The sequence below is a fragment of the Hydra vulgaris genome, chromosome 01 (assembly GCF_038396675.1).
Source record: "Hydra vulgaris chromosome 01, alternate assembly HydraT2T_AEP".
NCBI classification, from domain to species: domain Eukaryota; kingdom Metazoa; phylum Cnidaria; class Hydrozoa; order Anthoathecata; family Hydridae; genus Hydra; species Hydra vulgaris.
The window spans coordinates 53,853,723-53,875,000 of record NC_088920.1 but is presented as its reverse complement, the minus strand read 5'-3'; the positions used below and the strand labels follow the sequence as shown (position 1 = coordinate 53,875,000).

At 28.6% G+C, this 21,278-nt stretch overlaps 1 protein-coding gene across 1 annotated transcript in view; it reads right to left on the bottom strand.

The window, feature by feature from the left end:
* Positions 1–21,278, bottom strand: part of LOC105847333 (uncharacterized) — a 102,475-nt gene that overhangs the window by 37,935 nt on the left and 43,262 nt on the right. The window contains exon 6 of the mRNA XM_065788602.1: positions 10,138–10,184. Coding sequence (XP_065644674.1) covers positions 10,138–10,184 — 47 coding nt within the window. The remainder of the gene's footprint in view (positions 1–10,137; positions 10,185–21,278) is intronic.

Sequence of the window (21,278 nt, the reverse complement as noted above, 5' to 3'; positions counted from 1 at the left end):
GCCGTATACGTTGACCAGCCGGAAAACGCCTCGATTTATGTTACTGCCATAAGACCGTGAAGCATGGTGGAGGCAATGTAATGATCTGGGGGTGTTTTTCTGCTAATGGTCTTGGTCCAATACATCGAAACGATGGAATAATGGACCGTTTCATGTATAAAAATATCCTGAAAGATGTTATGTTACCTCATGCTGAATGGAATATGCCAATAAAATGGGTTTTTCAGCAAGACAACGATCCGAAACACACTGCAAAAGTAGTCAAGCAAAAGTTTCAAGACAACCACCTATTGGTGATGGATTAGCCGCCTCAATCTCCGGATCTTAACTCTATCGAGAACCTGTGGGAGATTGTCAACCGCAGAATTATTCGTGAAGGTGTTCGTAATAAAGGTCAATTGTTTGAACAAATTCTAAAGGCATGAGCAGCAATTTCACAAAGTTTCATTGATCACCTGATCGATTCTATGCCTCGGAGATGCAAGGTTGTGATCAACAACAAAGGATTCGCTACGAATTATTGATAGCAAAATACAGCTTGGTCAACATTTTGTGGAGTTGCACTTGTTTTGTCCAAAAGGAAATCAACTTTTTTTAATACTTTTGATTAATTTATTAATTTTTGTGTACAAATAATGAACTTTGAGATGAATAAAACTTGAAGAACTTTGTCTCTAAACAGTTACATAGTTATCTCTCTAAATTGAAAAAATGCAGCACTTTTATATAAAGAAACTAAATTAGTATTATTTGGTTGCACTCGTTTTGTCCGATACTGTATATATATATATATATATATATATATATATATATATATATATATATATATATATATATATATATATATATATATATATATATATATATATATATATATATATATATATATATATGTATATATATATATATATTAAGGGTGTTCAGAAAAAAAAATATTTGAGAATTTGAAAAACCAAACCGTCTAGATTTGAACCAAATATGTTTGAACTTACTCACAAAAAATTTTAGCGCCATTGAACCATTCTTTCCTTGCCCTCAAAGCACATGTTTGGAAAAAAAAGGACCCAAAAATGACCAAAAATCTATTACTTTAAGTGTCTTGAGGGCAAGACTAGCATAAATAATTATAATAAATTTTTTTTAGGGTTTAGATAAATATCTATATTTTTTATTAAAAAAGTATTGTTTTTTTCTTTCTTTTCAAAAAACAGTATAATTTACATTTTAAATTGGCAAAAAAACGTTTATTACATGGTGCGGCGTTGTTTTTATAACCATTTCAACAATGAAATTCAAACTTTGATAAAAAAATAAAGATACAATGTGATGTATATATCATTTAACAAGTGAAATAATACTATATAAAATATAGCAAATATTTAAATAATATAATAAGTATTTTTCCGGCTTTTATAATATTTACAAATATATTCTTGGTTATTTAGATTAATGATAATGATAAATACTAAACTTTACAATAAATATGTATGAAGAAAACAGAAAGTGCAAGTTTGAAAACAAATTTAAGTCAAGATCTAATAAAAAAAAGAAAAAAGGTCTAATAAAAAAAAGAAAAAAAGTTTATTATTAAAGCAGCCTTACCTGAAGTTACAGATAATTACTAGTTTGTAAGAAATTTGAACAATTTAATGTATATGATATATTTAAGAGAGAGACTAAATTATCTCAATAAAATATGATGAACAAAAACAAGTATGCATTTAGATATTCAACTTCCAAAAGGCATGGATATTCTACAACATCTAGCATACCTGCAATCTATACTGCCTAAAACCACCAAAAAATTAGTTTGGTTACCTGCTCGCTTCGCAAAATTTTGAAAGATGTGAAAATTTGGATTGTAACTATGTTTTAGCTATGGTTAAGAAACCCTGGATAAAAGCAGGGTTTGAAGTTGTAAGTGACTATCAACTATTAAAAATTTTTATTAAACTTGACAAGCAGTATTCTAATTAAAAAAAAAAGAAAAAAGAAGCTCTCCTAAAGATTTAACAAACCAGAAAAACTTTGAGAATTGCTTAAAAAAGGTTTTTTGGGTAGGCAAGTTAGATTTAAAGAACATTATTAGGACCAACAAAAAAAGATCTGACAAGCATAAGCTCGAAGACTTGATGTTTTAGGAAGATCAGGAAGGAGAAAGAAAGTTTATTCTTGACCCAGAGGATAAGAAATTTTGTAGAAAGATAAAACTTAAAAATTAAAAGTAATAAGTGATATTTTTCTTTTAAAACATTTTGCTATAATTAATATTATTTTATGCTTGTTGACAGCAGAGAGTAACAAAAAGAAAAATAGAACAAAAAATGTGCAATCAACAAAATCTAATTATGAAATTCTGATTCATCTTATGATTCTGATTTTGAGCCTAGTAACTATTATCAAAAAGAACCATCTCAGCCTAACTGTACAGTAACTGCTGAAATTCCAATAGATGTGTGTGTAGGGAACATTCCCCTAATAGCTACGTTAAGTGATGTTTTTCCAAATGTTTTGCAAAAAGTGATAAGTGTTATTTTAACTGAAGCTGGTGTTGAACGTACAGATATACATTGCAGTAAATCAACAGCCTTTAGAAAGATGAAATTAGCAAATGAAAATGTCAACTTTAGCAAAAGAGGATGTAAAAAATGCAATAGAAGCTTCTCCTTATCCATGTGTTATACAGTACCTGGATCAAAAATGGTTTAATCATAAAGATATCCAACAATTTAAAAACATATCTTTTAAAACTAGCATGCAGGCATCACATAACATAATTAAGAATGGTGCATTTTTGAAAACATACAACGAATGAGTTGACTACAGGACCAGAAAACTTATTGTTTCAAAAATTTAAGAGCCTATTTGAACATCCTAATTTTAGTTATGCCCCAAGTGATCTGTGCCAGTTTTACTGGAAGGAGGTGAGTGGTAGTATAAGTGAAAAGGCTGCTGAAGATTACTTAGATCTTTTGCAAAGCATATATAGAAAGAAAGGGGATAGCAGGAGAAGATAAACGTGAAGACAGAAGAGAGCTGGCTGAATTAGTTGTGACTTATCTATCACCTTCTGTTTATAAAATCAGGAAAACTGGAGCTATCCATCATGTCCGTTTTCTTGGTTAAACAATATACTATCTGAAAATGCAGCTTTTGTTTTCTCAACTTAACTTTGTTCAAAAAAACAACAATCTTGTAAAAGAAATCAAGCTTATCGCGGAGTTTGTGGTTGAAGATTTGGATGAAGATTTGCCTTTGCATAAAAAATAAAAAATTGAGCTGCAATTCTTTCATTTAAAATAACTAAGACTGAACACTTTAAAAATAAAAACAAAAAAAAGAAAGACATCAGAATGGAGATTTAAAAAAATGCTAGTACTGAGAAAGATCCACTAAGCTTAGCCCCTTTGGTAGATGAGTTTTTTAACCTTATGTTTAGTTTTAGTGGTTTAAGTGAAAAAAGAATAAAAGAGTGGCTTTCACTTCCACCGCAATACTGGCATACACAGTCTTCGTTTAAAATTTTTGAAAATTATGCCAATTGTCTTTTGTTGTCAATGGCCATTCGAAGAGAACCGTCGGCATGATGCAGCAATATGTCCATCTTTACAACAACGAAGAGGAAAAACAGAACAGATTAATTTCAGTTGACAGAGTTCGCTCTGTTTTCAGGATTTTTGGAAAAAGCTCCACCAAACTTACCATAAAAAGATTATCTGATAATCTTTCCTCCTTGGCGAAAAAAAAAAAAAGAACAAAAAAAAAAAGATTAATTAGATAAACTATAGAAGAAACTTCTATGAAATCTTTTTAAATATTTAAAATATTTTTTTTTCACTTAATAAATAATATTGAATCGTGATATGCAAAAAACAAATATGTTACAAAATCAACATTTTCGGAAAATTTGAAAAAACCTTTTTTATTTCTTAATTGTTAATGATTTGTTTTTAAAGACCACTTAATAACAATGATGTAAGGTATTTTGGCACATGCTTGATTTTTTCAGAATATCATTGATACTGCACATAAGGAACATTTTTCGCAATAAAATCTCCAAATTTTGCAAAAAATTAAAAAAAATGCGAAGTTTAGTTTTTGAAGACAAATTAATTAATTGTAGTCATAACGTAAGGAGCATTTTATTTTATTCTGATTAAAATATTACAAATAATAAACGTACATAAAATGAGTAACTCTATTCTTATTTTGAATATACATGTGCAAACTGTATTATAAATCTAAATAACAAAATTTGAATTTCATTGTTGAAAAGGTTATAAAAACAACGCCGCACCATGTAATAAACGTTTTTTCGCCAATTTAAAATGTAAATTATACTGTTTTTTAAAAAGAAAGAAAAAAACCATACTTTTTTAATCAAAAATACAGATATTTATCTAAACCCTGAAAAAAAATTTTATTATAAATATTTATGCTAGTCTTGCCCTCAAGACACTTAAAGTAATTGATTTTTGGTCATTTTTAGGTCCTTTTTTTTCCAAACATGTGCTTTGAGGGCAAGGAAAGAGTGGTTCAATGGCGCTAAAATTTTTTGTGAGTAAGTTCAAACATATTTGGTTCAAATCTAAACGGTTTGGTTTTACAAATTCTAAAATTTTTTTTTTCTGAACAACCCTAATATATATATAATATATATATATATAAATATATATATATATATATATATATATATATATATATATATATATATATATATATATATATATATATATATATATATATATATATATATATATATATGTCTTCATATTTTGATTTTATATTCCAGAGTTTTAATTTTAATTTTATCTTTTGAAAATGTAGTATGTAACTACGAAACATGTCAAAATTGAAAAATAGCGTACTTTTCTTAAATTTTTTTCTCATTTATGCTATTGCGTTGCTCAAAAAATATGTATATATATATATATATATATATATATATATATATATATATATATATATATATATATATATATATATATATATATATATATATAATATATATATATATATATATATATATATATATATATATATATATCACAAACACACACACACATATGTGTGTGTGACATGTTTCGTAGTTACATACTACAATTTCAAAAGATAAAATTACATTTAAAACTCTGGAATAAAATCAAAATATGAAGACATATATATATATATATATATATATATATATATATATATATATATATATATATATATATATATATATTTATATATATATATATATTATATATATATATATATATATATATATATATATATATATATATATATATATATATATATATATCACAAACACACACACACACATATGTGTGTGTGTGTGTGTGACATGTTTCATAGTTACATACTACATTTTTAAAAGATAAAATTACATTTAAAACTCTGGAATAAAATCAAAATATGAAGACATATATATATATATATATATATATATATATATATATATATATATATATATATATATATATATATATATATATATATATATATATATATATATATATATATATATGATACAAATCATGCTATTTACAAAATCATAGTTTGTATTGTAATTTTTATTGGTTTGTAACAATTTTATTAGTATGTAAATTACAAAACATGTCAAGATTGAAAAGTCATCATGTTTCTCTTAAAAATATTTATATATATTTTTTTTAATATATATATATATACTTTAATATATATATATATATTTTAATATATATATATATATATATACTGATATATATATATATATTGATATATATAAACACATATATATAAACATATATATATATATACATATACATATATATATATATATATATATATATATATATATATATATATGATACAAATCAATCTATTTACAAGATCATAATTTGTAGTGTAATTTTTTTTGGTTTGTAACAATTTTCTTAGTCTGTGATTTACAAAACATGTCTAGATTGAAAAGTCATAATGTTTCTCGAACAAATATTTAGATATAGTTTTTTTAATATAGATATATATATTTTAATATATATATATATATATATATATAGATATATATATATATATATATATATATTGATATATATAAACACATATATATAAACGTATATATATATATATACATATATATATATATATATATATATATATATATATATATATATATATATACATATATATATATATATATATATATACATATATATATATATAAAATATATATATATATATATATATATATATATATATATATATATATATATATATATATATATATATATATATATATGGGTAGAATTCAATAAATACGGCTGCGTATAAACTTTTTTTTAAATATATATATTTTAATAATATATAATTATTTCGATATTTCGCTGATCTACCGTGATCAGCGTCATCAGGTATAATAAATAAAATAGTTACAAAGAAATCGTTATAGTAAAAACAAACCGTTAAAAAGATAACACTAAATAGCCAAAATACAGGTTTTAGTTGTCACGTTATCACCGTCATCCCGATTGAGAACCACATCACCATTTTTCAACTCCTGTCGAACCCTAGCTTTGCTTATTTCGAGTGACTCTCTGATTTTCCGAGTTTGATATTCTGGGGCTACAGATAATGTTTTAGGGTGCACCAATCAAACTTACCATGGCATGTTTTGGAATGTTCAGTTGCACCCAAACTGGATCATTTTTCTTTTAAGCTGTTTTTCTGGTGTTCAATACATCTCGATATCACCTTCTTTTTAGTTTCACCAATGTATATCGAACCGCATGAACATTTTAGCTGGTATACACCAGGGTTTGTGTTTAGTGGTAGTTTAGTTTTATTGTTGCAAAAAATATTTTTTAAATTGGGAGTTGATGTGAAAATAACCTATATGTTTGTGTTTTTAAGAAAAAATGTTGGTTCCCAAATAAAAATAAAAAAATCAAATTAAATAAATAAAATAAAACTAAAAATCAAACTAAAAGTACTAAAAGAAAACAACTAAAAGAAAACAAAATGTAAAAATATCTAAAAATATCTAAAAGATTACACGATTATGAGTTAATTAATAGTATAACCAACAAATCAAAAAATTACCATTATATTAGGAAAAAACGGAAATTAAAGAAAAATATTATAAATTACAAATTACACTGATTATAAAAAATACTTTTGATCCTCCCAATCATGTTATTAAACCTGCTATACTCAATTTAACTAATGTTACTCTGGATAAATCAACAACTGAGCTACTCAATTTAGGTCCAAATTTTGTACCACTGCAGAAAAAAATTCCTTATATGGATATTATAACTAATATCGAAACTTGCGCTTTACAACTTGAAAAACTTAAAAAACCAACACAGGCAGAAACTCTACGACAAAAATGTTCACAAATTTTAACAAATTTACTAAAATTAAAATTAAAAGATAATATAACTAAGCAACAACGTCTTTCCATAAACAAATTAAATAACAATTCTAATATTAAGATATACCCTTTCGATAAAGGCACAGGTTTCGCATTATTAAACCAAAATGATGCATCTCTCAAATTAGAAGAACAAATAAAAAATAGCAAAATTATTGATTATGATCCAACATCCACATTGACTACTAAATTTCAAAGACAATTGTGCAAATTAAGAAAAGAAGGTAAGCTAGACACAAATACATACTTTAAAATGTATCCATCAGATTGTAACCCACAAAGGATTTACGGAATGATTAAAGCTCACAAACCAGAAAAAGATTACCCAATGCGCCCTGCTGTATCAACAATTAACACACATTAATACAATTAACACAATTAACAGATATGGAACATCTGATTATCTTGTTAAAATTATTCAACCGACTCTGAACAAAAATAAAAGTAGACTTATGAATTTTAATAGTTTTGTAAATAAAGCTAAGCAATGGAAAATAGATCCTAACGAAGTTCAAGTTTCATTTGATATAGTCAATTTATATCCATCTATACCAATTGACGAAGCAATTCCGGTTATTATTGATATATTGAACGCTGACATTGATGACTTAAAAACTCGAACTAAACTTACTCTTGCAGACAATCACCAATTAATTGAACTTTCATTAAGTATATGTTATTTTTTATATGAAAACAATATCCGAGTAATACCTAATTCAGGTCCTATAGGTTTATCTTTAATGGTTGTTATGACGGAAGCATTTTTACAAAATATAAAAAGAAAGGCCCTTAACATAGCAATTGTTTATACATCCGAACCAAAAACTTACAAGAGATATGTAGATGATTGTCACGCTCGCTTTGCTTCAATAAAACAACAACAAATGTTCCTGAACATCCTTAATGAACAACATCCTGCCATAAAATACACAGCGGAACCTGAAAACGACCTCAAACAACTCAATTTCCTAGATATTAATATTACAAACACAGGCTCTGGAGCTTATGAATTTCAAATACATCGAAAAGATGCTATTACAAATGTTCAACTTAAACCTAACTCGAACATTAATCCTAACATTATTATTGGCGTTTTCAAAGGAATTTTCATGTCGTGCAAAAAGAATTTGCTCTCAAAAACACCTTCAAAAAGAAATTGATTTTCTAATAGACATATTTGTTGAAAATGGCCACGACAAGAACATTCTAAATAAAATTACTATAGACTATTTAAAAAACGGTTCAAAAAACACCACATGTCAACCATTAGATACCCAACCCTTTATAAAACTGCCTTGGATACCAATTGTTGGTCCAAAACTTCATAAAGAATTTCGAAAACAAAACATAAAGGTTATTTTCACATCAACTCCCAATTTAAAAAATATTTTTTGCAACAATAAAACTAAACTACCACTAAACACAAACCCTGGTGTATACCAGCTAAAATGTTCATGCGGTTCGATATACATTGGTGAAACTAAAAAGAAGGTGATATCGAGATGTATTGAACACCAGAAAAACAGCTTAAAAGAAAAATGGTCCAGTTCGGGTGCAACTGAACATTCCAAAGCATGCCATGGTAAGTTTGATTGGTTGCACCCCAAAACATTATCTGTAGCCCCAGAATATCGAACTCGGAAAATCAAAGAGTCACTCAAAATAAGCAAAGCTAGGGTTCAATAGGAGTTGAGAAATGGTGATGTGGTTCTCAATCGGGATGACGGTGATAACGTGACAACAAAAAACTGGGGGCCATTTTTTAATAAAATCTGCTGACATCAGTTATTTAAAAAAAAATTTTGTATTATATTTTGGCTTTTGGTGTTATCTTTTTAACGGTTTGTTTTTACTATAACGATTTCTTTGTAACTATTTTATTTATTATACCTGATGACGCTGATCACGATAGATCAGCGAAATATCGAAATAATTATATATTATTAAAATATATATATTTAAAAAAAAGTTTATACGCAGCCGTATTTATTGAATTCTACCCATATTTTAATATATAACAAGAAAATGACTTTCAAAGATTATATATATATATTATATATAAAATATATATGTATATATTATATATGAAATGCTGGTATATATATTTGACTATCTTATAGCTTATAGCCTTCAGTATATATATTTGACTATCTTATAGCTTGCTGCCACAAGGGAGTGCTGCTACATCGACTGAGGATTTGGCATGGGGCAGCAATCTTTTCTTTCAGTAATTTTTGTTTTTTTCTTCTTTTTTTTTAAAAATGCTATATAAATTAATGTAACAAAAATAGGGTATCAATAAAAACAGAAATAAAAAATAAAAAGACACAAAGAAAAGAAACAAAAAAGAAATTAGTAGCTGTGATGTGGTGATGGAGCATTTGTTTTGTAAGCAAAAGGTGCAAAGTTCAAATCCCATCACACCTCTGTATGTACCTTTGAGGAAGATAGCTGAGTAGTATTTTCAACTATAGTTGTGTCAACTAAGCCTTGTGAAAGATAAATATGTAAAAAAAAAAAAAAATTTGTAAAAATAAAATGTTGTTAATATCATATTTCAAAAAATATAGCAGTTATATAAAAATATAGCACAAAAAATAAAATTTTAAAATTTATCTTTAAAGGATAAAGGAGTTTAAAATATTGCTAATATTATATAACATTGTATAAACTTTATAAATAAAAATTAACAGTAAGAAACAGCTTTAAACAAAAGTTACCTCAAACTGGTAGTCATTTTGATTGGACAGGTGCTCTGTAAGTATACCTTTTAGAAATAAAACCAAACAATTAAATATTGGATGAACATTTATAATATTCAAAATGAATTTATGCACAACAAACTTGCAACATTAAATTTATAAATAATGTATTTATAATTATTAATATAACATTTTAACAGAAAAAAATAAAAATAAAAAGATGATTGGAAAAGTACTAAAAACAAATTATACTAAGTATATTCAAAAAAGCACATGTACACAAGCACAACAAATGTAAATGAAGATAATGAGAAAAAAAAAACGAGAACAAATCATGATAATGATGATAAGGAAAAGAAAAAGAAAAAGATAAAAAAAGGATAAATTTAAACTGCTTCAAAATAATAATTTAAACAAAAAAAAAATTAAGCAATTTTAAAATTTAATAATTTTATTTTTGTCAATTTGAACCAAGATTTGAATAGGCTAAATAAAAAACAGATTAATTATTATAAAAATTCTAATGAGCATGTATATATATATACATATATATATATATACAGATGTATATATATATACATATATATATATATATATATATATATATATATATATATATATATATATATATATATATATATATATATATATATATATATACAGGAGAGATTTGAAAAACACAAAGACAGGAGAGATTCGAAAAACACAAAGACAGGAGAGATTTGAAAAACATCAAAGACAGGAGAGTTTTGAAAAGCACAAAGACAGGAGAGATTTGAAAAACAAAAAGACAGGAGAAATTTGAAAAACACAAAGGCAGGAGAGATTTGAAAAACACAAAGGCAGGAGAGATTTGAAAAACACAAAGGCAGGAGAGATTTGAAAAACACAAAGGCAGGAGAGATTTGAAAAACACAAAAGTAGGAGAGATTTGAAAAACATAAAGGTAGAAGAGATTTGAAAAACACAAAGGTAGGAGAGATTTGAAAAACACAAAGGTAGGAGAGATTTAAAAAACACAAAGATAGGAGAGATTTGAAAAACACAAAGGTAGGAGAGATTTGAAAAACGCAATGGTGTATGAGGAAACAAATGAGTTAAAGTTTTTTGAGCATAAAAGCAAAAATTTGTTGAATGAGTCAGAATAAGATTGTTTTTTCTCTTGTGAAAAAGGAGTTAGCTCGCTACCCTGGTAGAATGTTCGCTACCATAATAGTATTTGTAGAAATGGAAAAAAAGATGGAAATGGAAAAAAAAAGAAAGTGTCATGTTACGCATGGGTGGTATGACTATTAATACTTTTTATGTGGATTGTCAAGTCCACAAAAAGAGTCTTTTGTTACAACTTAGAGTTAATTAGCAAAACTGAGACAACTGCATAGCTTATTGGCACGTTACCATGCGCTTTATATGATAGTCTCAAACAAATTAAAACATAACTATATTACCTAAAAGCATTAAACATAAAAAAACCATTGTCACCACCACATCATCACCAACCTTCAAAAAACCATTTATATACAATAATTACATTGTCACTACTTTTTACAAATATTTGTGATCTACAGAGTAACTGAATCCTCTTACTTTTACTCTTATTGTGCACATTTTCATTCAATCCTTTTCTTATTGTTTCATTTCATTCTTTCCTTTTCTTATTGTTTTACTTCTTTCCAATTCTGCACTTATTTAATACTTATTTTGATATCTGATTAAATTAAATAAGCTTATTATCTTTATTCAAATATTTGTTCTTTAAGCAAATAAGCTTTATTTCTCACGACTTAATTTAAAAATATCGCCTTTCTCAATCTCTTATATTTAATTTGGGATTTAGACTGTTTTTTAGAAAACCTTAATCACTTACCCTTACTCCTTGATTTATGTGTTGTCCCTAGCCCTAGTTTGTAGTTATTTTCTTCTTATGCTCATTTGGGTGGTTCAGACCATGCTATGATCTCACTAAAACTTTTATCTCTTGATTCTTCTACATTAGACACATTAGATTCTACCTCGATCAATTCGCTTTTAACTACTATTTATATTGGAAATCCATTCATTTTTTTATAATCCTTGGCCTGGTATCTGTCTATTCACACTGAATTGTTCCTTCTACAAAACATTTTGAATCAAGGTTTTCTTTTTAGAATATTTAATATATATATAATGTATTAGATAGATAAAATAAAACAACTGGTGATGCAAACAGATGGAAAATTGGTTATTTGTGATGTATGAATTGAAATTAAACAACGTAGTGTAGGGTTCAGCATTTGATACCATATCTACAGGAAACCATAAAGGAGTTTGATACCATACTCCAGGAATAGGAGGAGGATACCTTGAAATTCCAGCAATCATAGCAGTTATGGTACAGTCATTAAAGTTTTGGCTCATAACCAAGAAAATGTTACTTGTATTCCAAAATATGGTCAAAAAGCTTTTATTCATCTTTTTTTTTTTTTTTCAAACAAAAGTTATTGAGTATAAAAGGTTAGTGAATGTTTTGGTCTAAAATTTTAATTATTACACTCTCTTTAAAATTATATAAATAACAACAAGAAAATCAAAAAGTAAAAAGAGCAAAACATGACATATAAAATAAATAAATTATATATACTAATTGTTACACAAAATTTAGCAGTGTGATGTGGGCTTCATAATTCACTCCTGTCTTCACTACTCTTACAAGTCTTTTGTCAATCATGTCTTTCTTTTTAAATGTCTTTTTTGCTTCTTGTTAACTCTTATTTTTGAGAGATATTTGGAAAAAATCCAGAAATATAAATGCATTTTGTGTAACTAAGAATATCTCATGTGTTTTAAAAGGAATTCATTACTTGTACACGCAGTACAAATAATGTGCACATACACATAATATAAACATTATTTGAACGCGACAAATGTTTAAATACTTTAATTTTTTGATTAAGAGAATCAGCAGCGTAGTGCTATAAATGTTACAACGATAAAATTATGAGCTGCAGCTGAAAAAGTGCAAAGAACTTTTTCAGTTTCCTGAACTTTTTCAGTTTCAGAACTTTTTCCACAAAAAGAACTTTTTTTTAACTTTAATTATTTTTTAAAAAGTTTAATTTCAAAGTAGTCTTATGTTTTTTATCTAATATTGTTGTTTATCTTTTTTTTTAAATATGTTTCAAAGACAAAGTGCATCAATGCATACATAAATTGTCTGTTATAACCTTAGTCAAAATGGAGTATACATACAGTGACTGAGAGTTAAGGTTTCAGCGAGCATTTTTTTATATAAAAGAAAAGTATTTAAAACTTATTTAAATAGGCTTTATAAATTAATTTAATTTATATAAAAAAATTATTAAATTAAGTTACACTAAATTTTTAGGTGAAATAATCAAAATAATTTATAATAAATATATGCGTACAAATAAGAAAATTAGCTGTATGCGCGTACAAATAATGCCTAACATAATTAAATATAGTGTAAAGTAATGAATGAATGAAATTTACTGTTTTAATTATTTTATGACAATTTATAAAAAAATACATTTTTAACATTTTATTTCTGTTTGGACATTCAAAAAATAATAAAAATTTATCAGGAATTCCGGAAATATCAGGAAAAAGATAATCCCTGGAGGATATAAGTTTTAGTAAGAGCATAGCATAATCTGAATCACTTAAAGCAGAATGATGAAAAACACAAGCATCAGAGTGTCACAAGTGTCAGAGACAAGACAAAATTCAAGAAATTGAGTTATATAATGATTTGGATTGTGTTGAAAACAAGTCACACAATTGACAGGGTGAAAATCTGGGTAAGAGATTGAAAAAGGCAAAACTTACAGCTATTGTACCAGTAAGATCACTGTTACTAAAATGAAGCCATTCAGAATGAGGTATTTATACAGTAAATCTACATACCCACAATTTTTTGACCTTAAATTAAACAAAAACAACAACATTAACAAAGAAAAATGAATAAAGAAAAATGGCTCTGTCACTTTGCAATAGTGGTGTAGTGGTAGAGCAGTTGATTTGTAAGCGATAAGTTACGATTTTAACCCCCACCACGTCCCTAGTAGTATTGTGCTCAACTTGTTTCTACGCGCTGCTGCCTTGTTTGTCAAAGTTCATGTTTTTGAGTTAAAATGTTGAGAGAATGTTGAAACCACAATTTAAAATAAAGAAAAAAATTAGGAAAAAAAATAGCTTCCTTCACTGTAGCGGCCGCTTGGCCTTGGAGAGGTGAATAACATAAATTAATAAAATAGTCAGCGAATGCAAACCTATATTTACAATAGGTGAATTGATATGTAAGAATGTGCCCAACAGTCTGTGACTATTTAAGTTCAAAAAAAAAACAAATTTTCAAAAATGTTTATTCTAAATTCTTATTAATAATGATAAATTTATAAGAATAAAAGCTGATTAGTTGAGGAAATGAATGAATAGTAGAGTCAAACAAAGTAGTTAAAAGTTTTAATTCTTTCATTTTTTTAATGGGAAAAAGATTTTTATTCTTTTTCTTTTTTTTTAAGTTGTAGAGAATTTTGAAGTGTGTTTAAACATAAAAATCAAATAATTTGAAAAAAAAGAAACATTTTAGTTTTAAGAAGTCATTTAAGAAGTCATTTAAGAAGTCAATAAGAAGCAGATTGTACTGGTAACATATAACCCAGTACAATCTGCTTCATGTCCTGCTGCCTTGAAGGATACGCCTTTTTAGGCAAAGGCTAGGAGATGCCAACTCCGATTTAAAACACCCTCTGCCTTGGGACTCTTGGTTGAGTAAAGGCTAGAGATAGTGTTTTGATAAAAATACTCATCTTGGGCAGATGTTAAATGCACCCGGCTACTGTCTTGTAGAAGGCCTCCTAGGCAAAGACTTAAGGGGTAAACAGATTCTATCTGTTGACCAGCTTCGCACCTCTTATTCATCTATTAGGCTGGCGCAGATGTATTTTTAATACATTGTTATCAGTTTAGGATGTTGAATGCTGAATCTTCTTGACTCAATGCATGGGTATTGCTTATGTCTCTGTTTTTATGACTAGGCAACTCATTCTATTATCTCCTAATGAGGGTACAGCTCTTAAACTCAGTTTTATGGTTCTGAGGCCATTTGGAGCCCTTTGTTACGGCTTAGGGTTTATTAGTAGTAATGAGGCAATTGCTTGGGCTTGTAAACGGTGTTCTGATTACTATCTATGCTTTGAGTCAAGTTCTTCAATCTAATTTAAAAATAAATAAAGTACCAAAAACTATAAAACACAAAAAAAGATCACCATCACCAAGTTCTCTAAACCTATCATTCACTAATATTCATGGTCTTCGAAGTAACTTTTCTTCTGTTGAGTCTTATCTCTTGCAAAGTTCACCAGACCTACTTGCACCTTGTGAGACTAATTTGAGTTCGGCTGTCCCATCTTGTGATCTTAGTGTTGATGGTTATCTTCCTTTAATTCGTAAAGACTCCAATAGCCACATGCTTGGCCTCGGCATTTACATTCGTAAGAATTCACCCATTTGTTGTGAAACTAGGTTTGAATCCACAGACTATTCTTTCATGTGCTTTAGTTTAGCACCACTTCACTCTATTGCCTTTCTCTTTGTTCTATATCGCTCTCCTTCATCTCAAGACTGCACTCTTTTTGACATTATTTTTGATCATATTGACCAAGCTCTCGCTCTTGATCCATCAGCTAATATAGTTGTTGTTGGTGACTTTAATGCTCACCACTCTGAATGGCTTAGCTCTAGTGTCAGTGACTCTGCAGGCATTAAAGCCCACAACTTTTGCCTTTCTCAATCCCTAACTCAAACAGCCAACTTTCCAACTCGCTTTCCTGACAACCCGAATCATCTACCTTCTCTACTCGACTTATGTTTTGTTTCTGATCCTAGTTAGTGCTCAGTTTCTCCACATTCACCCTTAGGTTCTTCTGATCACAGTTTGATCTCTTTAAAACTAATATCTCATTCTTCTTCATAACTTGAATCCCCCTATTATCGAACCTCTTACAACTACAGTAAAGCTGACTGGGATTCTTTCCGTGATTTTCTTCGTGATGGCCCTTGGGTAGAAATCTTTCGTCTTCCTGTCGACAAATGTGCTTCTTACATAACTTCGTGGATTCAGGCTGGCATGGAATCTTTTATTTCCTCTCGACGATTCCAGGTGTGGCCCGGACAACATACCTGTTATTGTCTTGCTGAAGTGTTCTCCGGAGCTGTCATCTATATTCTCAAAACTATTCAACAAGTGCTTATGAGAGTCTTGTTTTCCAGCCTGCTGGAAACCGGCATCTGTTATCCCTATCTTCAAAAATTCTGGAGAGCGATTTGATTCGTTTAACTACCGTCCCATAAGTCTTCTTCCTATCATAAGCAAGGTTTTTGAATCTTTAATTAACAAACACTTAATTTCTCATCTTGAATCTAATAACTTACTTTCTGACCATCAATATGGATTTCGATCTTCTCATTCTACAGCTGATTTGATAACAGTAATAACTGACAGGTTTTATTGTGCATTAGATGAAGGTGGAGAGGTTAAGGCCATCGCTCTTGACACTTCAAAAGCTTTTGATAAAGTTTGGCATGCTGGTCTTCTCCATAAGCTTTCTTCTTATGGTGTATCTGGCAACATCTTTAAGATCATTGAATCCTTCCTTTCCAATCGTAGTATAAAAGTTGTCCCCGCTGGACAACACTCTTCTTCTTATTCTGTAACTTCAGGGGTTCCTCAAGGTTCTATCCTTGGCCCTATACTCTTTTTAATTTACATTAACCATCTTCCAGATATTCTGTAATTCTAAGGTGGCATTGTTTGCTGATGACACTACCATTTATTCTTGTCGTGATAAAAAACCAACACCCTCTGATTGATTGGAGGGGCATTTGAGCTTGAAAAGGATCTTACTTCTGCTACAGCATGGGGCTCACAGTGGCTGGTGAACTTTCATTCAGATAAAACTCAGTTTTTTTCAGCCAATCGTTATCGCAATAATTTAGATCTTCCTATATTTATGAACAGCGATGTACTCAATGAGTCACCTACTATTCATCTTCTAGGATTAACTCTTACTTCCAATCTTTCCTGGAAACCATACATCAAATCAGTTGCAAAATTAGCATCTGCTAAGGTTGCATCTCTTTATCGAGCTCGTCACTTTTTTACTACGGATTCTATTCTCTATCTCTATAAATCTCAAATCCGGCCTTGTATGGAATACTGTTGCCATATCTGGGGCGGATCTTCTAATGATGCCCTTTCTCTTTTAGAGAAGGTGCAAAAACGCATTGTAAACATAGTTGGATCTGCTCTTGCAGCCAATCTCCAACCATTATCACATCGTCATAATGTTGCTTCTCTTTCTCTTTTCTACAAATACTATAATGGACACTGCTCTAAAGAGCTAGCGTCTCTTGTGCCATCTACTAAAATTCATTCTCGTGTTACTTGTCATTCAATTAAGTGTCATCCTTTTTCTGTGACTGTTCCTAAGTGCTCCAAAAACACTTATTCGTCTAGTTTTTTTCCTCGAACATCAGTTCTTTGGAATTCGCTTCCTTCATCTTGCTTTCCTGATTCATATAATTTGCAATCTTTTAAGTCGTCCGTCAATCGTTATCTTGCTCTACAATCTTCATCTTTTCTCTTACAGTAACTTCCAACTTTAATTAGTGGCTGCTTGCAGCCTTGTTGGAAGCAAAGATGTTTAAAAAAAAAAAGAATAATAAAAAAATTTAAGAAAAGTTTTAAGAAACATTTAATTGCAAAAACTATTTTATTCTACCCAAGGGTTTGTAATCCCGTGCTATATTTTTAATCCCGGGATTTCGATTTTACATTTACTAATTCCCAGGATCCCGGGATTTTTAAATATCTGTTCTTGAAAGATTTTAACATATTATTTTAGTAAAGTTTTAATAAAACTAAAACAAATTCAAAATGTTTAGAAAAAACTATTTATTAAGATAAAGCCAAAGATTCACGATCCGGTATACTTATGTCTATTAATGCCTTTTGAATACAATTTTGTTAATAAATAGATTCGTTGAAGCATTGACAAAAGACTGTTCCGTCTAGTCTTGCCGTCTTTTATTAGAACTGTTTGCTTCCCTAATTCAGCCGCAACATACTTCTGCAAGATATTGTTTTTTTTTTGGTGATTGTCTGAATATTACTATAAATTTTCATACCTTTTTAATGACTGGACCACAACTTACCTTATTAACATCACATTGGCAGCCCTTGGAATTAGGGTCAACATTCAGCAATGCCAATCTTAAAGTGTTTGAGGACAGCAAAAAATGACCTTGTTTCTATGTTTTATGGTAACCTCTTTGTCAAAAAGTTTTTGCCGGCGCCTAACTGTTTGAAGTCGGCAATTTATTGACAGGCTCATTTTTTCCCAATTCCGAGGGTTGCATTAGTTTCTTCAATTTTATTATGACTAGCATCGAGATTGACCAATTCATTGCTGTCAGAAAAATCATCATCCTAGCAAGAGTTACTCTCTGAAAAATCGTCTTCTTTATCTGATTGTGCATTTTTGTCGAATCGCTGATCAATTTCTCTTTATATTCTGCTTTTGATAAAGTACTTCAATAATAATTGCACACCATGGGTAAAACATAACTGTTGATTTACAGGTAATATTCTCCCAACATTTTCATCACACTTGCTCCGTCAGTCATAATACCAACAATATCTTTTTGCAAAATCAAGAGATAAAGAAAACTTTCTCTTACACCGAATTCAGAGTTTTTTCAGTAATTAAATAATTCCTTATTTTTTTGATGTAATCTACAACTATTTTACACGCAGTGTTGATTGTTGTGGGTAAACTTTGAATCCTGTTGCTATAAGCCCTGCACGTACATCACTAGAACAGCATGTAACATTGAACAAAATACCATCAAAAGCTGTTAATCTGGCTATTTGAGAAAGCGTTGCAGAAAGTGATTTTTTTTTCCGCTTCAATGTCGTAACTTAATTGGTTAATGTTTTGGTTTTTTTGTTGTTGGTGGTTCATCTGGTGTGTTTGCTGAATCAGTAGCTGTTGTGAGGTTAAATTTACGGATGGAATGTAGGTGCGTAGACTTTTCGTTGAGTCATCTCAAATTTTTAAAATCTTTTTGCAGTCAGTATACCTACACATCACTGTCTGTCCTTTTTCTTCTCGTAAGAAATGTTTCCAAACCATAGAACTATATTGTCATATTCCATGTAAGAAGCTATTATAATTTAAGAAAATTTACTGTTTAAATAACTCATCAATTTTAATTTAATTAAACCCAATTAAATCTCAACAAAAGAAACTTTAATTTTAAAATGTTTAATCAAGGACAATTTAAAAAAAAAATTCTTGGATTAAATGTTTAATCCCGGGATTTCAGGATTATTAAAAACCATGTTATCCTAAGATTTCGGGATCCCGATATCCTGGGATTCCCAACTTTATTCTACTCTTATATTTGGAGAGAATGAAATACGCAAATTGATAAGTAGTTAAAAGAATACCTAACTAAAAAATGCAACCAATGATAACAATTTAAAAAAAAACCATTTAATAAAGAAAATATTTCTATTTGTGTGATGATGTTGAGTCTTTAAGAGGTGCTCAAGGTTGAGTTGAGTTGTCATTTGTGCTGCACTTTTTGGTGCAATAATACTCTGTGCCTTTTATATATTGCTTTGGATTGCCTTTTGAATTTTTGCACTGATAAAACTCACTATTTTGACTTGCTGAAGCGTCGCTCAAAACATTACAGCACCATTTACACTTGACTTGGTTTGCTGTTGTTATTGTTCTTGGAATTGCTATTGTTGATTAATTTATCAGTTACTCATCATCAAAGTCAAGCTTTGTCTACATTTTTTTGTTTGTTTTTTTGTGTCAATATGTTGAATACGAAACATTTGCTGCAAAGCTGCGGCAAACACTTGATGAATGGTCTGTTGAATGGAAACTGGGTTTGAATTTTGAGAAATGTAAAATAATGCCTTTCGGTGCGAGTAATAAAAGATATTCTTATTTCATGAAAAATGATGGTGAACTAAAAGAAATTGAAAAATCTACTCTCAAAAAAGATTTAGGTATTTATATATCCAAGGATTTAAAATAGGAAAGACAAGTAAGGTATGCTGCCAGTAAAGCAAACAATATGCTTGCAATATTAAATAATACTTTTAGGTATAAAGATAAGTACCTTATAAAAATGCTTTATTGCAGGTATGTTAGACATCATTTGGAGTTTGCAATTCAAGCTTAGAATCCCTATTATAAAAAAGATATCAAAGAACTTGAAAAAGTTCAAAGAAGAGCAACTAAATTGATTCCAGAATTAAGACATCTGGGATAAAATCAAAGACTAAAAATATTAGATTTAACAATTTTAGAAGGTCGAAGACTAAGCGGTGACCATATACAACAATATAAATTATTTAAAGGTTTTGAATCTATTGATATGAAGAAAGTCCAGGTAAAAATGCATTCAATCAATACATCAGGTCCAACATCCAATACTAGAGGTTATAAACATCGTGTTAAATCAGAGTTTGTTAAAAATTGTTTAAGTAGGCAAACTTCTTTACAAACAGGGTTACCTTTGGATGGAATAATTTACCAGAATCGGTAGTGGAGTCTACATCAGACAAAGAGTTTAAATCCAGACTTAAGCTGATTGACTTGAATATAATATTGAACAAGAAAAACAGGTTGCAGCTTAACTGTTAGACAACTATTGTGTTGGGTGTCATAGATTTTGCCCGACGCTCTATCTCAACAGCATTAGAATTATTATTAATATATTATTTAATAAAAAAAATTGTGAAAAGTTAATTTTATTTGTTTCTAAATTATTTGAAATAAAATTATATCATATATTGTAAAATCACCTAAGTTCGGTCACCATGTAACTTCGGTCATTAAAGAAAAAATATAATAAAAGTATGCAAAACTCAAATTTTACAAATTTTTTTTTCTCAAATAATATTTGTAATTAGTTTGTAAATATGAACCTATAAAAAAAAGTAGAATGTTTATATGCAACCTGCTGAAATAATTCTTTAGCAAAACAACAATTTGAAAAAATGTATACTAATAAAATCTAAAATAACCAAATTATTAAAATAAATGATATTTAATCTTAGTATTATTAAGAATCAC